Source organism: Scomber scombrus, chromosome 3 (genome assembly GCF_963691925.1).
Source record: "Scomber scombrus chromosome 3, fScoSco1.1, whole genome shotgun sequence".
Lineage (NCBI taxonomy): Eukaryota > Metazoa > Chordata > Actinopteri > Scombriformes > Scombridae > Scomber > Scomber scombrus.
This window is the reverse complement of record NC_084972.1, coordinates 26,637,660-26,661,232: the sequence shown is the minus strand read 5'-3', so window position 1 is coordinate 26,661,232 and position 23,573 is coordinate 26,637,660. Positions and strand designations below refer to the sequence as shown.

General features: G+C 40.1%; 1 protein-coding gene across 1 annotated transcript in view; it reads right to left on the bottom strand.

Annotated features, from left to right (window-relative positions):
- Positions 1–20,888, bottom strand: part of LOC133977674 (membrane-associated guanylate kinase, WW and PDZ domain-containing protein 3) — a 121,206-nt gene extending 100,318 nt beyond the window's left edge. The window contains 1 exon segment of the mRNA XM_062415918.1: positions 20,582–20,888. Coding sequence (XP_062271902.1) covers positions 20,582–20,888 — 307 coding nt within the window.
- Between the last annotated feature and the right edge of the window lie 2,685 nt (positions 20,889–23,573).

Sequence of the window (23,573 nt, the reverse complement as noted above, 5' to 3'; positions counted from 1 at the left end):
AAACTAAAAGTTTTTGTTCATTGAATGCCAGTTTGAGTTAATAAAAACTGAATTATTTATAAATATTATTATTATGTTATTATGTAATTATTCATAATTTGTTTAAAATTGTTAACAGCTAAATCTACCACATGTTCTGCTACAGAACACTGATAATGCACCTTAAGCATTAAAATTGGTTTCGAAAAGTCTGGACGGTCACATCCTGTCATTATCTACATTTTCCAGTGCATATTTGTCTCTCTCATGATGGAAAACCTTCAAAGCAGCGACAAATAGGCTAAAAATATAACACTACATATATTTTTGAGGGCAGTTACTGAACATTGGTCCTGAATAACTGTACACGTATAAGCTGAGAAAGCGCTGCTGTAATACCCCTGATTATTAACCTGAATGTGTATGCGATGGAGTCATCTTCATCTCTGTCATCCATCTAGGGAGCACGCAAAGCTTTCAGATGGAGGATCTCACTCTACCAGCGGCAAAATACACACCTTAATACACACAGCATTATGTAACTGAAAAACTACATTCATTGACTATATTCACTCTTCTGACCTTAACCCTGGATGCAAATCCTGCGAGATGAAATGCAAATCAGAAAAAAAACCGTCCTCACTCTGGAGGTTTTCTGTTGATCTCATAACCCCTGTGAGGACATTTGTTCCTCAGCAGCAGCAGTGGAAAGTGCCTTAAGTACTGTATTTCAGTTAGCATTTGAATACCATTTTATGCTACTTTATACTTCTGCGCCGCTACATTTAAAATTGACTTTTGACTTAATTTATTCAGGAGTTATAGTTACTAGATATAATGCAGATTCGGATGCATTCAAAACATATTGTTAAATATGTGTTTAAAATATGATGTGTGGGAACTGAATAAAACAGTTTAAATTTGCTTCACCAACAACAAATCAAAATGAATATTAAAAAAACAGAAATATAATAATTTACGATAATTTAACACTAATAGGAGCTATTCTTGATAATGAGCACTTTCATTTTTGATACATGAATATGTTTTGCTCATAATATTTTTTGAAAGCAGGAGTTTTAGTTGTAACCGTGTATCACAATGTGGTTTCACGCAGAAAATGATCTGAATACTTCTTCCACCACTGCTCCTAAGTACACAAATACAAGAACACACATGGGAGCACACATGCTCTGCTAAATGACTCGCCTTGGATCTGGAAATTCAGGATCAGAGGAGAGCAGAAACTTGCCAGAGGTGGATCATAACCTCCCTCTAAGTCAACAGTACAGCAGGCACATCCAGTTATTCACCTTAGCTTACACTCCTTCAACAAAAGTAGTGCACTCCCGACCAGCTCTGAAGCAGACAATGGTGTGTTTATCTCAACCCTCTCTTTCTGTCAGGACCCGGGACACACGTGGGCATGTTCATTCACCCACCTACATACACACACACGCACGCACGCGCAGCTCTTGATTCCATCTATCTAAGTACAATGTAAGCATGCATTAAGAGCTACGAGTAAAAAAAGAAATACCGTTTTCCTTTTTACAGGCAATGCTTGAGTGATCTACTCTTTGACTCCAGGGCAAGTGGTTGGACACAGACACATACCTTAGTAAAATCCCCCATGGCAATGCAAGAGTGTGTGTGAGACGGAGAGTACATTACATCCGTGTACAGTTTTGTGTGTCTGCACGCACTTGTCTGTGGAAGGGCCAGATGGGCAAAGGAGAGGAACAGAGCCAAATAAAAAAGGATGATAGCACAGAAAAGAGAAGAAGAAGAAGAATAATAAGAAGAAGAAGAGGGGAAATGGGGATAGAGGGCACTTGGAGCGGAAATGCCTCAGTGCCTCTGTGGCCTGCCACCTTATATCAAGGAACATCCACTGACAGATGAATGCAGGAGAGCCTGATAATAGAAATGCTCGGGAATAAACGCCCGGATGAAAGGGAGGAGCTCTTGCATGTGAGCACATGTGTAAGAATGGCAAGGGGTAGACAGGGGGTAGACAGGGGTCAGCTGCTGTCTCGATGATAGCTACTCATCTCAGCAGCTGACACAAACATGGAACGCCAAATAAAGATCTGTACGCTGCATAAAGTCTGATTTATCTCAATAAGAGTGGTTAACTTTTTAGTTCCACTGAGCAGGCTTTAGTGCTGTTCTCATGGAAATTGTACTTTGAATCTAGACGTATTATCCAATATGGCTAATTTTACCTTTTTACCTTTGTTTGGTCTAAGTTTTTGACAGCTTAGATGAAACATATAAATTAAACATTTAAGCATGTTTACTCCACCCCGCTTTCCAGATTTTTTTCGTTTTTTCTACCTTTCAACTCTAATAAAACAGGTAAAAAAATTTTTTTTAAAAAGAATAAAAAGAAAAAGTAGTGCAATCCAGGGTGGGGTTAGCATTTCAGGCTGAGCTGACATAAATTGAATGCAGGTAGGGGTAATAGGCTGCTGGGTTTCTTCCCGTGCCCGTGTAAAGCCATTATAATAGGCGTCAAAGTGAAAGCAGTGATAAGAGGGCATTGGCTGCTGCTAGAAAATGAAATCCAGCTCTATCACAGTTACAATTGCTTTTCAGACATGAACTGGAAACCTCACAACGTGAAATCCACTACCACAATATGACTAAAATTAGCGTCACAAATTTACATTCTACTCAACGGGTCTCCAAATATATCAAAATTATGTTGTTTTTGGATTCTATGTTTTCCAAAGTCATTGAACATGTTTATGTTTGAGAGGAGAATGAAACCTGTTGTAAGAGGGTGCAGTTCAAATAAAAAGCGAGGGTGCAGTTCAAATATGAAACGAGGGTGCAGTACAAATATGAAGCCAGGGAACATCATTGGTGTGGCAGGGTGGATCTGAATACCAATGCTTTAATCATGGGCTTTACAATACGGGATGATTCAGCCCATTCTGTGCACAGAGACAGGCAGGGCCTTGTAGTGGCAGCCTGTTCCTCTCCACACCTTCGGTTCAGACACGTTGTGGAATTATACTATCAGGATAAGAACGGTCAAAAAACAAATCCTGTCTATGTCGCCGTCACCTGCGTCTCCATATTTCCCATTAAAAAAAGGTGTTTTCTCAGGAATTACACTCATTAGTGACATGAATTAAGACATACATCCCATGAAAACATTGAAGGCTGACTCCACTTTTCTGTCGACTGCTGCATACGTAAAAACATGCACAAGTGTCATCGCACATATGAACATTAGAAATGACAAATAACCCGGGGTTAAATCTGTCCTGAACATTGCAAGTTATATGGAGTGTCAGGTTGGAGTTCACATCCTGGAGGGGAGATGAAAAGTAATGTGATCACTCATCCATGTTCTGCTCAACAACATGCTTAAAATGTCTGACTTTATAAAAAGGTATGTTTGTCAAGGCCTTAGAGAGCTTCACATTTTAATGCAGAAAATACACTGCGGGATAAATCTCAATAATAGACAAACTAACGCGTCAGTGGTGGAATAAAAAGATTGTTTGATTTCATTTTAAACATATGCAGTACATATTGCATGTGTGTTTATATATTCTGTATGCTATTATACATTTAGAACATTTGGACATGGAAATTAAATGTTAAGAAGCAGCTTGGGCTTAAGTTAGCCTCCAGTCAGCTGTTAGCGACTAAAGTCACAAAACAAAAGGATTTATTAGAAAGTAGCAACCAGAAAGCAGCTGGTTTTACACCATTTGGTTGGCTATATGTCAGAAGTTGACTTTTAAGTTTATATTGCAACAAATTAAGAACTAGATTTCTCTTTCTGAATCAAAAGGCACTACCTTAACAGATAAGGCAGATCTTTCCTGATGCATATGCAGCACATACACTATGTATAAGCACATACAAGATACTTTATGCACAGGAGGTTTTTTTACCCTCAGTGGTTACCAGCTAGACCATGAAGTGAATTAATTAAATAGCTTTTTTCTTGTCCTTTTAAAAAGGTCAGGAACGCAATTAAATCAATTCACATTCATCTCCCATTCTCCTGAGTGAGACAGATACATAAAAAAAAAATCCAACAGCAACTGTACATGTCCAAAGGTACTACTGGTTCAACTGGTTTTCGTCAAAAAGCCTTCTCTCTGTTAAGGTGGAGCAACATGGATTCCACGCATGCTGCAGAGGCGTGTTCAGCCTGTTGACAGCATGTAAACCTTACTCTCCACATCAGGCTGACAAGCACTTGTGTCATCCTCTAGTCCCATAATCTTGCGCTTCTCTCTGGCCTGTCAATAAGCCTGTCACAGTGAGCAATGTCCATGTCAGAGAAAAACGACGTCTGGCGGGACGGGCGAATGGACAGATGGATAGATGGACGGATGGATGGATAAGTGGATATATTCGTCTGTGTTCATCTGTTAGGCCCCTCCTGTGAAACAGCAATGCAGTCTATTTGTAAAGATCAATTTTTGCTTTTTATGTGCCAGAGTGACAAAATTGGTTTGGTATGTGGCCTTGAGCCTGTGACATTGAGTGAGCACGCTAGCCAAACAGACTATTTTCCTGAGCTGCATTGTTCTTTCAGTCCTGCATCCTTTTAATGCTAATACAATCTAAAATTTCAAAAGTCAGAGGGCTTTCCAGGGCATCTGACTCTCAAATGGACAAATTATATATCTGCCATAAATGGGATTTTCATCAATACAAAAATTTGATTTTTTTCCCCCCTCAGAAATCCCTCCGAGTTGTTTTGTGGAAGAGTTTTGGTACATCAGTGAAGGATGAAAAATCTGTGTCTGAAATTAGAACACAGATATACATGATTATGTGGTGGACAATGCGACTCCTGAAAGAGGTTTTATAATTAATTTTGTCTGCAGAGATACAGACAACAATTCAGTCATTTTAAGTATATTTATGGGAACAAAACTGGCAGACAATAGAAAGCAGAATTTCTTGCCAGGCTGATTCTGTGTTTTGAGGAGCAGAGAAACAATGTATGTTTTCCAACTCGTTCTTTTTTATTAATTAGATATCATGTGAAGTGTAAAATACAGTAAAGAGGAGAGTGTGTAATTTGCGATTCAGATTCTATTTCCCTTAATTTAATAATGAGCTCAAATGTATCTTCATAAGTGATTCTATGCATTATTAAAAATGACAGCACCAAACAAGGAAAGTATGAGAATATAACTATGAGAATGAACATCCATTTCACAAAATTGGAGGGAGCTAAAAATGTAATTTTCATCATCCATATTTTAATTCAACTTTTAGAAGCGTTGGCTCTGCTGGCCCCTGCATTAATCTACCCAGAGAAGGTCTATTCAGTTATATTAACTATTAAGAAGTCAACCTGCAGACATCCACAATCACCTACACCATAATAAAAATTAAAATTGCAAATATTTGATACTTATTTAAAAAGGCAACAGCCAAGCTGCTTTGTGCACGTGTGTGTGGGCACATACTGTATGTGTGAGAGCTCACATGTGAGTGTGTCTTTTTGGATTTGTTCATAGGTACGTTAATGTGTAGGTGAATGCCAATGGCAGGGTTGTTCAGCCAGGTTTAAAAACAGCCATCCAGACAGACCAGGGCTCGGGGTCACAGTCAGCCATGTCAAAACACAAACCGGCTCAGTCTGTAATGAATCAGTGGAGAGATCATGATGCCACACTGCATCATCTGGCCTCAAGCAACAAAGCACCAAAGCACAGCCCCAATCCCTGGTATTAAAGCTAACGAATCTCTTGAGGTGGATAGATAAATATGTTAAAGGCCTTATACATTTGGTTTTCACAAGAAAAACATAAAAATGTATGAGTTTTGTTGTCTTTTAAATCAATCCTTCAGAAAAAACTTTAATTGTGTAAAAACAAGAAGAAAAGTGGTTGAACATGTATTTGTTGCATGACTATTTCTTTATTTCAAGATTGAGTAGAGAACGATCAGTTTTGATTATCATTTAATAGTTTGAGACATTTTTGGCTCCAGTCATTGAAGTACCAGTTTCCTAAATGTGAATATTTTCTAATTTTCTTGTCATCTATGATAGGAAACTGAATCTCTGAATCCCTGCATGATTTAGACTGTTGGTTAGACAAAACAAGCACTTTGAAGACATCTCACTAGGCTCTGGGAAATTGTTATGGAAATATTTTTACATTATTTCCTGACATTTTATAGACCAAATAATGAATCTATTAAATCAAGAAAGCGATCATCAGATTGATTCATAATGAAAATAATGGTTAGTTGCAGCCCTACAAATATGTAAATTACAGGACTTGGATGCTCTATCATTCACTGTATATTAATTTTTGTAATACAGTGATTTGTTGGTTTTAAAACGGAGTCCAATTTTCCAAAGAAATAGCCATGTGAGATGATGCAACGCCAACACTAAATCCCTCTGCAACAGTACAAACAACAGGCCTCGCTTTGTACAGGAGGTCAGACAAAAGAGAAAAGAAACACAGATGGAGTCAACGGATCTGTATCAAAATTTCAGAGGTAAAGCCACAATTTGTGAACGCCTCACTGACGTTGCATGTGAAATTGCAGTCCCAGACCCGAGTGCAACAGAGCAGACAACAGCACGCCCTTGAACGATGGAAGAAAAGATGACAGAGGAGAGTGATCGACTGTTAGGATGTATCTGCCACTTTGCTACTCGGACAATATAAAAGGCTGTCAGCAACACATGCCTGAATACGCAGAGATATTTTAATGTAGAGACTGGTGACATGTATTGTTTGCATCCACAGTATATATATATATATATATGCATATATATTTATATACACACACACACACACACACACACAACTGATGTTTTTATATTTAGAACAATTGCAGCTATATGATCCCAAGCTTGTTTGAAATGCAGATGAATCAAAAGAAGTTGTATTCCAGTGTGAGAAACAAATCTTCAAAGCTCTCACATATTGTAAGCACACAAAAGGGAAGCAGCAGCAGTCGGGTGTCAAACTGAATTCTAATTGATGAATGTCTGTTTTTTAATCCACACTATGAAAACTTTTTTCAAAGGCTTACTGTAGTGTTTTACCTCAGGAAAAAACTTATGTTGCTTGCTTTTATGTCGAGTCTGGGAACAAATAAATACTGCGGTGGGGTTTTTTTTAACCTGTTTTATATGATTATGAGAATTTGTTTGCATCAGCACAGATCCTTTGGATGTCAGTCGTTGTTTGTGTCGGTGCTTTTGAGATACAATTTTCGAAAATTGTAAATACCTGACTCATCATTGTACCTTGCATGCTGAGGCCGGCCTGCCTTCTCTAGAGATGCGTAGGCTTAGTCACTGCTATATAATTATTTATAAAGGCCACTTTTAGGAAAGCTTCCTTCATATTTATGAGTCTAAATTAGTCAGAAATGTGGAGCTCAAGATTCATTGTTGCTGACTGTCTTTAAAACTTAAACACAGTAAGACAGCTTTACCCAGCCAGAGAAATGGCCCTGACTGTCAAATCTAAGAAAGATTTCTATTAGAGATTTTTTTAATGCTTTTTTTTCCTGAGATTTGTTGTATAACATTTTTGTAATTTGCTACCAGCAGTTTAGTATGTAACTTTCAGTGCTGCAGTAATGTTATCCAGGGATATCTTTTCAAATTAAAGTCTTCAGAGCAGTATCATCGCAATCTCACCTCAATTTAAACTGAACAACTTCACAGAAGAACATTTTCTTTCAAATCCCTCAACTGGGCAAAAAAGCCCGTCATCATGATGAAGTAATAAAGAATGAATGAATCACAGTTTAACATTGCATTTTAAATAGACTGAGGGGAACTGACCTCAACCCTGAAAACCAAAATCAGAGAGGAGAAAATGAGTATTAACTACCACACTAGGACAATTTAAGTTAGCTTTTTTTTAGTAAGTGATACTAGTGCTACAAAGGTTGAACTGTGTCAGTGGGAAATATGAATATGCTTTGAAATGCTTTTGAATTCAGCCAATTCAACACTCATGATGCACAACTATAGATAGAGTTATATTCCATCTCTACCTCAGTTAAAAGACAGCAACCAATAATTTTAAAAACACATCTCTGATATGGACATTTGTTTAAAGACATACTTGAAAAACTGTCCTTCTTAAACAGCATGACAGCAAAGTATCATAATGCACATATCAAAAAACAAAAGAAAGAAACTCAAAGCCACTACAAGAAATTAATTCAGCATGAATTATTATCAATGCAAATTAATTGCACAGAACTAGCAGCAGCATAAGAACAGAAAATAGCAAGCAGCAATGGAATCCTCCACAAGATCTGCAAGAGAGAAATAAAAGAGCCAGCAACCCTGTAACGTTAGCTTATCGCGACTGCCAAGCACACAAACACTCGCTGAACAAAGCCAAGACATCGACTCACATTATGCATATTAGTATTAGCAGCAAATATTTTTAATTTGATCAAATGTAGCAGTAATTTCTGGCATCTCAACCGGGAGCAAACCCTTCAGGAAGAAATGCTGATGTGATCCCAAGCTGCCAACAGCAGGACAGGATACTCCTGCTTCTGGCTTCAAGTACAAACGCAGCTATTTAAAGCCAATATGAAGACATGATTGGACTGCTGGCGGGCGAGTTTGCTTATGAAATACTATACAAGCAGCAGAGTATTGGCACGTACAGTACTTTTTTTGTTCTCACGTTGAATTTGCAATAAATTGTTATGATGTGCAATACTAATGCAGTATTATTTCACCGGTATTATAAGCCATCGTGGATTTATCAAATTCATTGGTCTTGGTCTCGTGTTGTTTATTTTTTCTGTTTTTTATGTAAGAGTGATTGTCAGATGTGTATCAGAGATAAATGTTTAGCAATGCAGCAATGCTAAGCCCAAGAAACTTTTTCCTAAGGGGACAATAAAGTATATCTTATCTTAAAAATATAACCGATAGTAATTAAATGATAATAAATCTCATAAGCTCTGCCCCCCTACAGCACATATTGTGTATGACGGTACCGCAGCCTGTATATAAAGATGGACGAAGTAGGTGTGACCACCTCTCGGTTTGCACTGGAGCTGGTTACCAGTGCTGCCTGAGAGAAGCAGATGAGCCAACTGTCAATCAGAGCTGTAAATTAACTCCCAAATGGAAGACATCAAAGCTCCTCTAAGTCTTCAAAATGTATTAATGGAGAAATAATATCCAAAATTACCAGCAGCACACCTATTACAGTGCCAAGTTTTTTTTTAAGAGACCATAATGACTCATTGAAAAATACTTCATGTCCAGCCCAGCTGCTCACAAAAAACATATTTCTAAAGAGAAGTTGACGCTTTTTTAAGGGGAATCAACTGGAGCCAGGGATTTCTTGGGAACCAGCATCTAGTGGCTGTCGTTGGCATTGCACTTTAAAGCACTTCCGCAATGTGGCTTCAGCCTCAAGTTGTGCTAGTTGCTGCTTGGTTGTTAACGTGCACAGCAGAAAGAGGGCTCCTCCAGCACCAGCTGCCACCACTCAGCTCGGGTACTTTTGCTACTCTTATATGTTGCTCTGAAACACATTTTGGATGGTGCATAGCTAGAGAAGCTTTAAAAAAAAAAAAAATGAATGTGATGTTAATCAGCGCAAGCAACTCTGCGTCTTGATTTTATTTTGTTTAATTAATCAATGGTGAAACATGTTTTATGCAATATAATAAAAACAAACTTAGTTCTTCCTACTTCACTGTGTGTAATATGAAGAAGGTAGGAGGCTAATATTATGGATCATACCAGCTACTGCCTATCACTTATTAAGTTTTTTATTTAGTAACATGAGGTCTACAGTATTAGAGAATGGATAGACTGATCTCTGTCAGCACAAGATGGATGCTGATAGTATGATTACAATATAATGCAGTGCAAATTCTATCATATGCCTTCGTCTTTCTGCACACCAAAACTGTATATTACACAACAGAGTTAACCACAGCTGTTAACAACCATGGCTCGTCCATCTGTCCCCTCCCTGATGCCCTCCCTTCATCAGTCGGGACGACTGTGTGAAGCTGTCTGTAATCAGATTAAGCAGTGACTGGATGACTGGGGCTTCAGCATCCACCCATCATTCCATCCCACTGTTAGCAACATCTGCGTCATGTGGAGAACCATGTGCATGCTGCGAAAGACAGATTAATGTGCTGATGTGTGTGTGTGTGTGTGTGTGTGTGTGTGTGTGTGTGTGTGTGTGTGTGTGTGTGTGTGTATGTGTGTGTGGACAGGAGAGAATACGTTTTACAGCTCTCCATTTATTGTACATTAGCAGGTCCAATGTTGATATTTACAGTCTGTGTTTTTGGTGTCACATTCAGAATTAAGGAGGCTCCATGTTCACACGACACACATATCCACATACAGACACACACATGCGCACACACACAGTCATACTACCTTGTCTTTGCAGTGATGCTGGTTATGTACTGTACTGCATTGGGAAACTAAGCACAAAGGCTGAGTGCAATGGATGATATAAAAAGTTATTTTGCATAACCAATTCAGTTTTATAATGCTGATGTATTTTGTATTCACTCTCCATAAACTTACAGGGGCAATAATAAATAATTTGTGGTGATAACCAAATGAGAGGAGATTGTATTTGAATGAAAGTATAAACACTCTTATTACAAGGAAAGGCTTTAAATAAGACATCACATTCATGCATTTTCAACAGAAAGAAGGCAAATATCTTCATACACTGCAACTTAAGAAAAACATCAGACTTTATTTCATAGTCTGACCCAATGGGAAATAGTGAAAATTACATAATTCCTGAGAAGAGCTAGGAGGAGAGGAGAGAGGAGAGGAGAGGAGAAGTTGTATATGGTTGTCTAGAATACCCATGTAGATTTAGCTCGGACTCGACACTGTGTCCCTGGCTTCTATGTCATTTATCATTGTATCATTACTGAATCAGAATCTAGATTATCTTCCTCTTGACAGAGAAGCACAAGAGAGGGCACATCTTGTCAATTAGGTGCGTTGAGATAACCCCGACACACAGAGCGCCTCTTGCTGTGCAGCCTCTAGGAGACAGACATGTACACTCCTCACCTGGTAAAGAGCTCTACAGCCACCCAGATCCTGCCTGCCACGGCCTGGCTGCCTCAACCCTAATGTCTCATTGGCATTCAGTCACATGCCTGCAGCAAATGGCGAATGGAAAGCTTGAAGCTAGCTCGCCGCTATTAAGATTCTACAAAGCCAGCCGTTCCCCTGCCGCCACAAGCACACAGCGAATCATACAGCCAAGGAATAATAAAAGAGCTGGGGAAGGGATGAGCGTAACAGCTGGGCCGGCCAGTCACAGAGCCAAGACACAGTGACGGGAAAGGGATTTTGGTATAATTTGAAAGCTTCCCTATTCATGAAGTTTATGAGGGCAGCAATTTGGTTTGCTGTGCACACTGCAGTATCTGCAAATGAAAATTATACTTCAAGTGACTAAATCACCGGTGCAAACACATAGTCGCACTGGCCCCTGTCGACCCCCTCTGTCCCACCCTCTGTCATCTGCAAAACCACACCGTGACCACTTCATGATGAGCCGTATTACTGGCAAGCCTCCCATCATGAACCTCTGAGAGAGAGCAACCCCCCGGCCCACCAACCCTGCCTGTGTTTATGGCTGCCTATCAACATCCCCCCAGAATCCTAAGCTGCCTGCTAATCACCCTTTGAAAGAGCAGACTAATTCAGATGTCAAGGCCCATTACCTGTGAGCTGTCTAGAGGTGACCTGAGCCCCTATCTTGCAGTGATAAACACCAGTTGGGCGATAATGCACATCTGGATAATAGGAAAGTAGGAAGTGACACACTGGCCAAGTGTGCAATCACTGAAGGAAGCTGAAGGGGGGGAGCTATGGCGTGTAGCAATCATTGTTGCATAAAGATAACGTCCTTCATGACAGCACTGGGTCAGTCAGCCACCGTATGGCTGCTGTGCCTCTAGTAAAATAAACAAGGCTCTCAGACCGAGGAGTGACTCTTCACCAGCCGTCCCTCCGATCTGCTCTCAGACACTGATGGAGACAATGCTCAACCAAAAGACGACCCACGCCAGACTCACATCCGGCCCTTTATACACATCCCCACCTCCACCCGCCCCCACAATTCAGTTTCACAGGATGTGACTGATGCACTCTGAGAAATAAACAGTAGGAAAAGAGCTGAAAATATTACACATGGGATAAACACTTTGTATCTTCAGATTGTAGCACTTAAACTTCTTTTGGGGATTTTCGAGCTCCTGCTATGATCCTTTTCTCTCTTTTTTTTTTGGACGATTACATATTTAGGGGTCTCTACCGTTTCCAGGGGATAAAATAATAAGACTAAATCCGTTTTTATGAAACCATCAGGTACTGGGGCTGTACTGATTTGATAGACAACTAGTGTGTGCATACATAAAAACATTTTAGAAAAAGAGATGAGATTAACGATTAGAAGATGATACCTCATAGCCATGGTGATGGGCAGAGAAAAGCAGAGCTCCTCATAATACAGGCAGAGGGAACAGTGGGTAATGAGGGCAAATAGGATACAGGTCAAAGAAAAAAATAACCACTTTCAGTTCCCATTACTTCTCATCTATTCAGTCAGCAGTGAAACCCAGCCCCAACTGCAAATTTGACTGCTCTGTGAGAACACTATATCCAACTAAAAATGCAAAAAATGATTTTATAGCCCCTAATAAATACATATTTACCCAGCCAGGATTAGAAGCAGTCATTATATGGAAGTATGGACACTAACAGGCATTTAAGACGACAACGGGGTCTTTAATTGGAACAGGGACTGAAGGCACCAAGGAACTGAAATCCCCAGAACCTCCCACTGATAATAAAAATTTAAAAAATCCCAGAGGAAATTGTACATACTGTAAACACTCAAACAGTATTTTTATTCTTTATGGCTTTATGACCAGTGTTATTGTAAGCTACTATATACAATGCTATTAGAAAGATAATTCTATCCTGTGTTGAAAATGCAACTTCCTATTATGGGCTTTTTCTATGTAGGTTTGAGTTGAAGAGATTATGTTGTTTGCCTGGACTGGTATGACCCCCGCATCCCCGCAAAATCCCTCCTCTATCTATGTCACACACACACACACACACACACACACACACACACACACACACACACACACACACACACACACACACACACACACACACACACACACACACACACACACACACACACACACACACACACACACACACACACACACACACACACACACACACACACACTGCTCATTAAATACTGCCACTGTGACCTGTGTCCACCACTCTCTGCTCACTGGGTATCTGACCACATAATATGTCCCGAGTCCTGACCCAGCGTCACCCCACGACCAATTAATTTATGATGCTGGGCCAAAATGAAGTTTTACAATGCAACTTCCAGTCAGTCCTCCATCTGTTTTTTTTTAATACACTACAAATCATTTTTCCTATTGGTAGCTTCATGACAGATGACATGAGGGATTTCCAGTTCAACAGCAATTACGCTCAACTTTCTTATTAATTGTTTATTTGCACAACAGAGCAGCAACAAACTGATGATGTGTGTGTGATTATAACAAGACAGGGTGTATAACAAAAAGCAGTTAATGCTCATCAGAATACAAGTCATACTTTCACAGGGCGGTTGTTTTGCTGAAGTTATCTAGAAAACATAGTTTAGGTGCGGTTCTACCCACCTCTGAATCACCGAATGTACGCCTAACCAACATCTGTGAAGCAAATCTGTGCATATATTTCACAACTACACTCTGCAATAAACCTGGCAATCATGAAACACTCTTATCATCAATCTCAAAATGCATCATTCCAACCTCAAACCATCTCATCAGGCATGCTGTTTACGTTGCGATCACTGCAGGTGCTGGTGGAGTGTGCGTGTAGAGCAGTGCCAATTTGATTAAAGTGGGAATAATGAGAGAGCTCGGGACTGGAAGTCATGTTATGCTTTTCGACTGTAGCTTACCGCTTTACTGTAATAACACCAGTTATCACTCACATGCACGCGCACACACACACACACACACACACACACACACACACACACACACACACACACACACATATCTAGAGTTAATATCTTACTTTGCTGAAAATGACAGGAGGAGTTTTTCCTGAAGCAGATCAAGAAATTTGATGAATTTGCTTGTTATTGAAGGTATTTATTTACCTCACTGTAAGGTTTTTTCTCCTGTCAAAAACATTTGAAACGATTAAAACTGCAACGGGGAAATGTAAAAATCATTAAGTACTTAGAGAGCAAAGCCTCCACTATACTATTCACACACACAAACACACATACATTTTAATCTGAATTGATTTCTTCACCTTTGTTAATCGTGTTATGTTTGGAAACCCCTCCACAACCACCAAAAATGTATTTCTTCACCCCATCTGGCTGCCAAGTTTCCAAGGAATCCATGTTTTTTTTTTAAAGATATTCAGCAGACAGGTCTTTAGAAAGAAAAAAAAGATGTTGAATCTCATTTTCAATTTAAATTATGTGTCAAGATGGACACTTTGTGCAGTGTACTGTTGGATCTATTTCTGTGTATGTGCCTATGTGTGTGTGTGTGTATGCGTGGTAAGACAGCAGCACTTCACTGCAAGCCTGACAGCTGCCTCAGGCACATATGGGAGACATTTGATGAGAGTCACAGAGGACAAACAAGCTGTATATCAACAAAACACTTTGTAGGATGATATAGGGAAAGGCCAAATGGATACAATAAAGCGTAGAGTGGTTATAAAGAAATAAACAAAGAAGGAGGAAAATCAGACAAATCCCAATTTCCACCTATTAGAGTCCAATATTAACAGAGAGTGCGTGACACTGTTACGGCCTGCGTAATGACAATGATGTTTTCATTGAATTATGAATAATGATGGTGAGGATTTGTGCTGCCATTCTGTTTCTTTAAATATCTTTGATTATGAACATAATAATCATAAGCGCACATTTCTAATGACAATGTCACATTAAAATCAATTCCAAGTTAAGGGATTAAATTATGCTGTAAACTGCGTCATCACAAGGACTCGGATAATAATATTCTTTAAAGAAGATCAACATATCGACAGAGCAATATCTCTGTAATCCAAAGAGTGCAGGGAGGGGAGCTCTGAGAGAAAGCAGCAGTGAAGACATTAATGAGACGAGGTTAGAAGGTTGACAATATTCAGCGATGAAACAACACTCCTGCTAATTGTCATACTCTGGCACTGTGGCAACCGTCTTGCATTTACTGTGACAGTCTTCCTCAAGTGTCCCTGTGCAGCACGAACAAACCCACGCTGGCTGATGAGCGTGGTGACATGCCAGCCGCCTGCAAAACAAGAGGGCTTGTGATCAAGAGTTTGCTGCTGCACTTTTCATCTCGAGCACGGCTTGGGGTTAAATATAATAACGATTGGATAATCAGCACCTTCTTGGAGTAAGCTTTAAAGCTGTGGTCAACAACCTTTTTTGATTTGACTGGCACCAACAGCACTTAACTGGATAAACTCAAGTAGCCCTTCATCAACATGTGTTCTTCTGAATGGATTTTAATCTGGATGTTATTTAACATTATTAATAATTGTATAAAAATATTCATTATTTTTAACTATAGCCTTATCTGGTCTGTTGCTAACTAGATGTCACACTCACACTCACAGCATGTGATGGGAGGTGTGACCTATGCAGTCGTCTTATCATAGCTGGTAGTTTAGCCTATTGGTTATGACACTAAAATGTGATAAACATTAGTGTCACACCAATTTATTATCCAATTTTCCTTCTTTTATAGAAATACGTTTCTCTTAAAATTAGCTGAGCTACTACACAATCTTTCCACGTAGCCCCTGGCAACTGCAAAACTTCCCCCTGGGGTAATCACACCCTTAACTGGGAATTGCTGCTTTTATAAAAAGGACCATAACAATAGTCAACAGATCAGTTTCCATGACAACGGAGCAAACTCCATCCACTAATGAAGATTACATGATATGAGAGCTCTGCAAATAGCTCGTATGTGACATACAGATGTTTAATCCAACACTTTTTACAAACACATCGATGTTGACCATTTCTCAAGAGAGCAGTTTTAGACTTTTTGAATTTGTGTTGCCTCATTTCCAGTAAGTCATTCATATCACAGTAGTGTGAAAATCAAGTTATAGAGACCTAAAATTTGCTATCAGAGGGAACATCATGTCTGCTTTTATTGTTGTCACATTGTAATTGTGTGGAAATGCAGGTGTAAGTGGAACATTTCTGCTGAAATGCAACACAATGATAGTGTAACCGAGACAATGAAAGCGAGCATGATATCTACTGTGATGGATTACCTCAATGAAAGTTTCTGCTGGGGGATTTTCATACAGCATTGAAATAAACTGAAAACAGTGGAAGCCTGGAAGGGGGGGAAACTCATATTCAGCAATCAAACACACTACAGTGCACTTTAAAAAAATAGTCAGCAGCAACACAAAGCATATGTGTTTGTATTAAATGGTTTATAACATGAAAAAACACTGTTATGGTCCTTTAAGCTTGTCTGAGAGCAGTAGTGTTTTAATAAATAAACCATTTGTGATGGGTGTGCAGCAGAATTGTGGCTGGTGCAAGATTCTGCTTATATTTCATTCATGTGTCTAGTAGAGTTTTGCCAAGTTTGAGTTTTATATCCTGTGTTACCCACATTTCAGATTATTATTAATGAGACACATGAGAATTCACTACCACCTACAGTTTACTGTGTATGCAGTAATCAATTTATCTACCTGTTTGTTTCTAGATTCACTTCTTATCTAGCCAGTTGGCACCAATGAGACTAAGATTTTTTTTTTTCCAAGGGAGACCTGGCCCATAAAGCAGCATGAAGACATTTGTAGGCAACATACAGTAAGATGCATACTCAGCAACAGTGCAATTAAAAATCACAAAAGAGGTGCAAAAGTAGCTACATAAAGGAACGAGCAGTCCTAGCAAAACAAATCAAAGATTACTTCTTAATGAAACTGCATTAAAAAAAAACACTCATAATCACTTTAAACTCACTTTAAGACAGAACTCATTCAGCTTTAAATTACTTTGTTATGAGTTCAGTGCCAAAGGAACTAACGATCGGTGTACGTGATGGCTCTCCTGCTTCATTCAGCTGATTGTCAGAAACATCTCTAAGGAAAGAACAGATGTCTCTCGTTATTTGACTGGGCTCTCTGGGCTGCAGTATTCCCACTCTCGCACTCAATCCTCCCAACTCCTCCATCTTTTTTATTTATTTATTTATTTTTTTGCAGCTGACTGCAAATCTCTTTGCAGTGACAAAGCATCGCCTGTCAAGAGGATGAATCCATTGAGAGGCACTTCCTGATATGAGAGGTGCATTAATGTGATTAACCCACACTCACTATTGCCGTTAGATACAGGGGCTTAGGGGCTCATGTCACTCTGTATTCTTCTCTATTGGCATGATCAGCAGGTAATGGAAAATATGCTGATGTCTGAGCAGAGGCAACTTAAACTCAAAATGTAATCTAGAGTAGACAAATTATTATCTATGGTAGAATCCACTACGGATGTATTCAAACTCAATTATGCAATTTGTTTTCAGTACTCAAAGACAATTAAGAACAAAATTAATATCTGACACTCTGTAGCTTACACAGACGGACACAGATGGATTATGCCATTCTGCAAACTTAATATATCCTCATTATCACACCAACAATTATCAACCATTAAGACATAAAATGACATCATCCTTAATCATAATGCCGTTTTCCCACAACCCAAAGGTATTCTTCAATATTCCATCAATTAAATAGCTTTTCACTAACTATCATCATATTTAATAATCATAGTATAAATTCTAACTGTCTGACTGAGACATTAACAGCCGCAGAAGCAAGAGGAGGCTCGTACACACGTTTCATACATTCACACAGCTAATATTAGTCATCTAAAAAGGACGAAAGAAAGCTTGTTGGACTAGCTCCAGTGTGTGCTGCAATGATGTCAAAGTCATCATCCATTCAGCTGCATATAAATGGCTACAGGTTGGATGTATTTTTTGATTGCACAGTGATTGAAGCTGCAGACATCTAGGGGGGCACAGCAGAAAATAACTACACAGCGGAAGAGGGATGCCATTCATGAAGCTTTTCATCAGGCATCTTTTCCGATCCTTAGCTGGGGGTACCGGCAGAAATAGATCCCTGTACCGAGCACAGAGCCTTTAATAGAAGAATCTCCCAGCTTAATCAAAGACATGCAGGAAATGGGCACATCCACCTCATGCTACATTGTGAAGCCTTGGTGTAGGCTTGGTGTGAAGTTCATTTCAAAGCAGCAAAAAGGTACACATGTGAGGACGCATGCATGCAGCCTCTTGGTAGCCCCTAGAGAATATATGATGCACTAGAGGCAGCTGTAGAAAAGTAAGTGAAGTGCTTTGTGCAACTCTTTCAGCGCACATTCCTTTTCGATCAATGGCTGAGATAGATAATAGCCTCCATAGAGACTCACATCCTGTCTCTATCTATCCTTCCCCATTTCTGCCTTTGCATCTCTGCACTCTCCATCTCTTGCCTCCAAGCTCCGCCCCAGCTGTCAACGGCAGCACAGGAAACACACCAGCTCCAGAGGGCAAGGCAAGCACAGCACAGCACAGAGGATCTTGGGAAGAGCGCAGAGCAACATCTGGTGGACCCAGAGAGCCTGTCCGTCGCTGCCGGCTGCCGTCATGTCATCGCAGCATTCACAGACTTCCTGGTAACAGCTGATCCTCCAGGCCCACTGCCTCCATCAGAGTGGAGAAAATTCACTCAGTAACTCAATTATGCAAGAGGTGTGAATTAAACATGAGGCTACCACACAGGAATGTGTACACACACACACACACAGCACACACACGTGCACACGTACAATACGTAATCATACAATGTAGCAACCCCATCTGTATGCTGATGCCAGGGGGGTTTTGCGAGGCCTTTTTACAAAGCGAACTGATCCATGCTGGATGTAGATTTACATATGACCAAATGCCAGATTCATGAACACAGAGTATGAACAACTAGGGCAGAATGGTGAGGTTGACACTGAAGAAATGGGTGAGGAGGAATTTTGCCATCTTTGCCACCTATTACTTCTCTGTGAGCCTTAAAGAGCAAAAACAGCCGCGCGTGGGAGTCAAGCCTGGAGCCAAATGCAGAGCCGATTTCCTCCCCATCTTTCTTTACGCCCCTCTCCCACTGTTTCTTTGTGTCTCTCTCCCTCACTCGCTCTCTCTCTCGTTCCTCCATGCCCTTTATTAATCATCCTTGGTTAGTGGGGCAGAGAGTGTGGTGTTGGGAGCTCTGGGGAGCGCAGACCCATGAAATACACACACACACACACACACACACACACACACACCTTCATGTGCATGCACACTAAGGCACTGGACTCATAAATCTGGGCAAACATATTTTTTTCCCTTTCATCTCTTGTTTGCTTATAAAAACATAAACAAAATTCAATAAAATATTAACAATCACAGGAACGACTACAAACAAACATGCACACACTGTCCAAACGTATGCATGCACAGACATACAGTACAGCTGATCTTAAGGGATCCAGGCCTGGGGTCTTGGGACTCAGCTGCTGCTGCTGCTGATGTAACCTTTTGAATGGTCTCAGTTGCTGTTTAGACATTCAAGTTCAGGCACATAAGCAAAGCAACAAGGAGGGTCATCTCTCCCTCTTACCCATAAACACACAACTGTCCCTCCAGTACCATTAAAACCATTTACCTGAGCCATTCAGGTTGAGTCAGAAGCAGTACAGTACAGACAACAGCATCATCTAGCCAGTGCAGCCATTAGACCTCATTAATAGAGTGTTTGGACAGTAAAGGCAACATCCTTGGAGAGCTGGATGCGTAGTGATGGGACAACAGGATACAACACAGCTAACCACTCCAGTTTCTGTGGCCAATGGGCACCAGAGTAGACTGAATAATGGAGGATGTAATTAGGCCATTATTCTATGCATGTAAGTGCACTTAGCTTAGAAGGCTCTGACTGGGCTACATGCCATTATTACCATTATCACTATTTGATCTCCCTGAGAAAGTGGTGAGAGAATTGGTCAATTAAATATTATGGGACAGTAGGAGGTTTAGAGCGGAAGTCTGGGATGTCCTTTTGGAAGTATCCAGGGATGTGATGGTGTGTGGTCACAGCCAAACTCAATTATTTACCTTTTTACTTGATTTTGCCAAGGTTTAGTCAACTTTAGCTGACATGGAGACACATGAACCTAATGCAAGTTATATAAAGAGGGAATCTTTAGGATGAAGGATGAATCTATAAAAATGTATGTTTTTCATATTAATTCCGATTTCTCTAAATGGGGGGATGTTTGTCTTCAGATGAGCACAGACTGGCAGTGATAGGTACCATTTTTTATGATGATCCCCATTATTGTGTGTGCATTATTATGAGGATTACTGTGTTTAGTGGATGTCACATTTTCTTTTTCTTTCTTTTTTTAAATCAGAGCTCATGTGACAACAGAAAGCAAGGACGCACCTGGTTTGACCGTCTTCAAGCGAATCGGCTCCCGAAAGTGGCGTATGACAGCCAGAGTGTCACGGTTTGTAAGTCCACTGACGGGCGTCCCGTTCACCTCCAGTAAAACGTCCCCGTAGTAGGGCAGCTTCCCGACGTGACACACCAGCACGTCCAGCTTCATCTGGCCCAGGTGGGGGAACTGACCCAGCTCTGCTCCTCCAAGGACCTCCACCACGGAGCCAAAGTCTCCCAGGTTGCCCCATGACACCGCACACTCCACCACTTTACTGGACCAGTGTTTCTTCTTCTTCAGTGTTCTGGACATGGTTACTCCCTTTTCAATGAACTAACGATAGTTAACAGTCGCTTCGGCTCGCTGTTGTTAAATGATTGCGAAGTGACGCGGCCTAATAAACCCTCCTGAGTTATTCTCCTGACCTGCTGGTGATTTCATCTTCCTGACATTTATGAGTCTGAATTTCTCCCGTTAATCTGCCGCTGAGGTCTGAGGTTAAAAAGGTCTGTCATCCCACGGATAGACGCTCCGGTGTGCGCACAGTCGCCTTGGTTGCAGTAATTCCAAGCGCTCCTTGTGCGTAAAAACAGAAGAGTTGATAGCGTCTAAGGTGATTCAAAACGAAAACAATCAAGGTTTTTTACACTCTTCGTCGCTACTCTGAAACCATATCCGCACTGTGCTTCGTCTCTGGAGGAGCCTCTCGATGCCAAGTTGCCAAAACAGAATGTAAACAGAGATTGTTTTACTCACTCGGCGGTAGATTGTGGAGTGTCTGTCTCTGTAATGTAGTGCGTCAACGAAAAATCCCTCATACCTGTGGGCTGTGTAAATGTAGACGGCAGCAGCGTCTCACAGGTAGGCGGTTTATGCGGTTGAAATCCAACCCATGATGACTGACTGAGTCGACGAGAGGCATCTGCCAGCGTTTGTCTGCTACAGGTTTGAACACACCTGGCACCGCCAACAGAGATGCAGCCAAGCTCCAAAACGCCCCTTTTTGCGCTTAGAAGCAGCCGTGGCTCCTAGTAGCTCAGGCTGGCTCCATCCTCCGGTGTGCTGCGGTACTAAATTAGGAAAAATATGATGTATGAGTCCAGAAATATTCACTGTAACTTACTGTTAATGTAGCCATCTCATTAAAACACGCAGTGCCCGTGTTTACCTGAATTGTTCCAATATTTACGGGACCTTAGAGGGATTAAGTAAAAAAAAACACAAAGCACATATCATGCTTTTCATAGGTGCTTATGTGCTCTTGTATGCTTTCCTTTAAAGTTTTTTTGTATGCCATCAACCTGCCATGGACTGTAGATGAAAATGAGCCTATTTGACTAAATCTGGCACATTTACATGATGACCCCAAATGCTCATATTAGTAAAAGTGCATGGTCCCTTCTTTAAATACAATCAACATAATATTAAGCGAGCAAAAGCAATTACATCTAATATAGTCTTTTGTTTTATGTAGAGTGAAACAGGTATTGGAAAGGAAATTCCGGAAATTGACCATAATCAGTGTCTCCACAGCGCCACCCACTGACATAATCACAGCATTTCAAATAATTTACTGCTCTAGTTCATCTTCCCAACTGTGGTCTTTGATTCACATTTGCATACCTACGTGTCATTTCACTTGACTGCATGCAACTGCGTTTATCCAAGCATGACCTATAGATAATTAATAGATTTAATCATTAAATATTAATAGGCTGTTATCTATAGATTTGTTTTACAATTGTTTACACGCTAAATGCCTCCTTAACCTGTATACTTGTGCAGAGTGCTGTTATTGTATGTTCATACATGCATTATTCTCATATATAAGTAGGACGAGTGCTGCAAATTCAGCCTTTTATTCAAGAGGAAACTGTCTTCCACTGATATGCAAAGCCTCCACATTGCATGGCCTGAAATCACAGGTTTTTCATCAGTTCATACATTTGCAAAAAACTTTGTCAAACCGACCATGAAAGGATTTATAAGATACAACAGCTCTTTTTGTCTTTAAAACGAGCTGTTGTCTTTAAAGGTTGGTTTCATGACAAATGTTACTGGAGTTTGGTATAAAAAATGCAAGACAGAAATAGTGTTTAAATGTAGCTTTGGTAGTTAATTAAACTTTGTAAATACCACTTCATCTCCAGGGACGACTAGTCTTGTTTCACAGCATGTTACAAATGATGCACAGCTTCCTTTAGCCAAAACCTCTCGAATAGGGCATGATGGATTTTGACAATTTGGGCGTATTGACTCACAGTACAGTCATATGTCAACGCTGTGTAGTGATGTCAGTCGAGTTAATTAACTTTATAACTGGAAGCAGGGAAACACACCTTCTGTAGTATTTATGAAGCAGCCGTAGTTTATGTTCTCTGGGTGTCATGCATTACAAGTCTGTATTTAAATAGAGAGTTGCCACCCTGGACATTGTGCTGAATAATTCATGGCCTTGTAGAGGATGATTAACAATGCTATCATGTCTGAGATGGGAGACCAAGGCAGTGGAGCGCAGATCCAAACTAAACTGAACTTTGAAAGGCTGAAGCAGAAACTGTCAGATTCATCTCGTATCCACCGTCTCCTGAGATTATGTTGGATTTATGAAGGACTTAAGAAAATTAGGCCTTTTTCTTCACATCATGACTGGATGATAGATTAACTTTTTTTTAAGGTCAACATTAGCTGGCTTTGTGTTAGTTTAACAGGACTAAATCCAGATTATAGATGGCTTGACCTTTTAAATCTTCCCATGGTGTGTCCAGAAATCATGTTGCGGTGAAGACCCAGTGCCTCTGGAATTAAATGCAACCTACATAAAATCTGCCAAGAACATTTTCTCTCAGCTTCAAGAAAAAGACAGATACTACTCTGAAGATATAATACTGAGCTGAAAAAATAAATTAATTAATAAATCGACAGACACTGATGCTCAAATATCCTAATAGTTGCCAAACAGTCACTTTTTGGCAAAAACTCATAGTTTCAAAATGT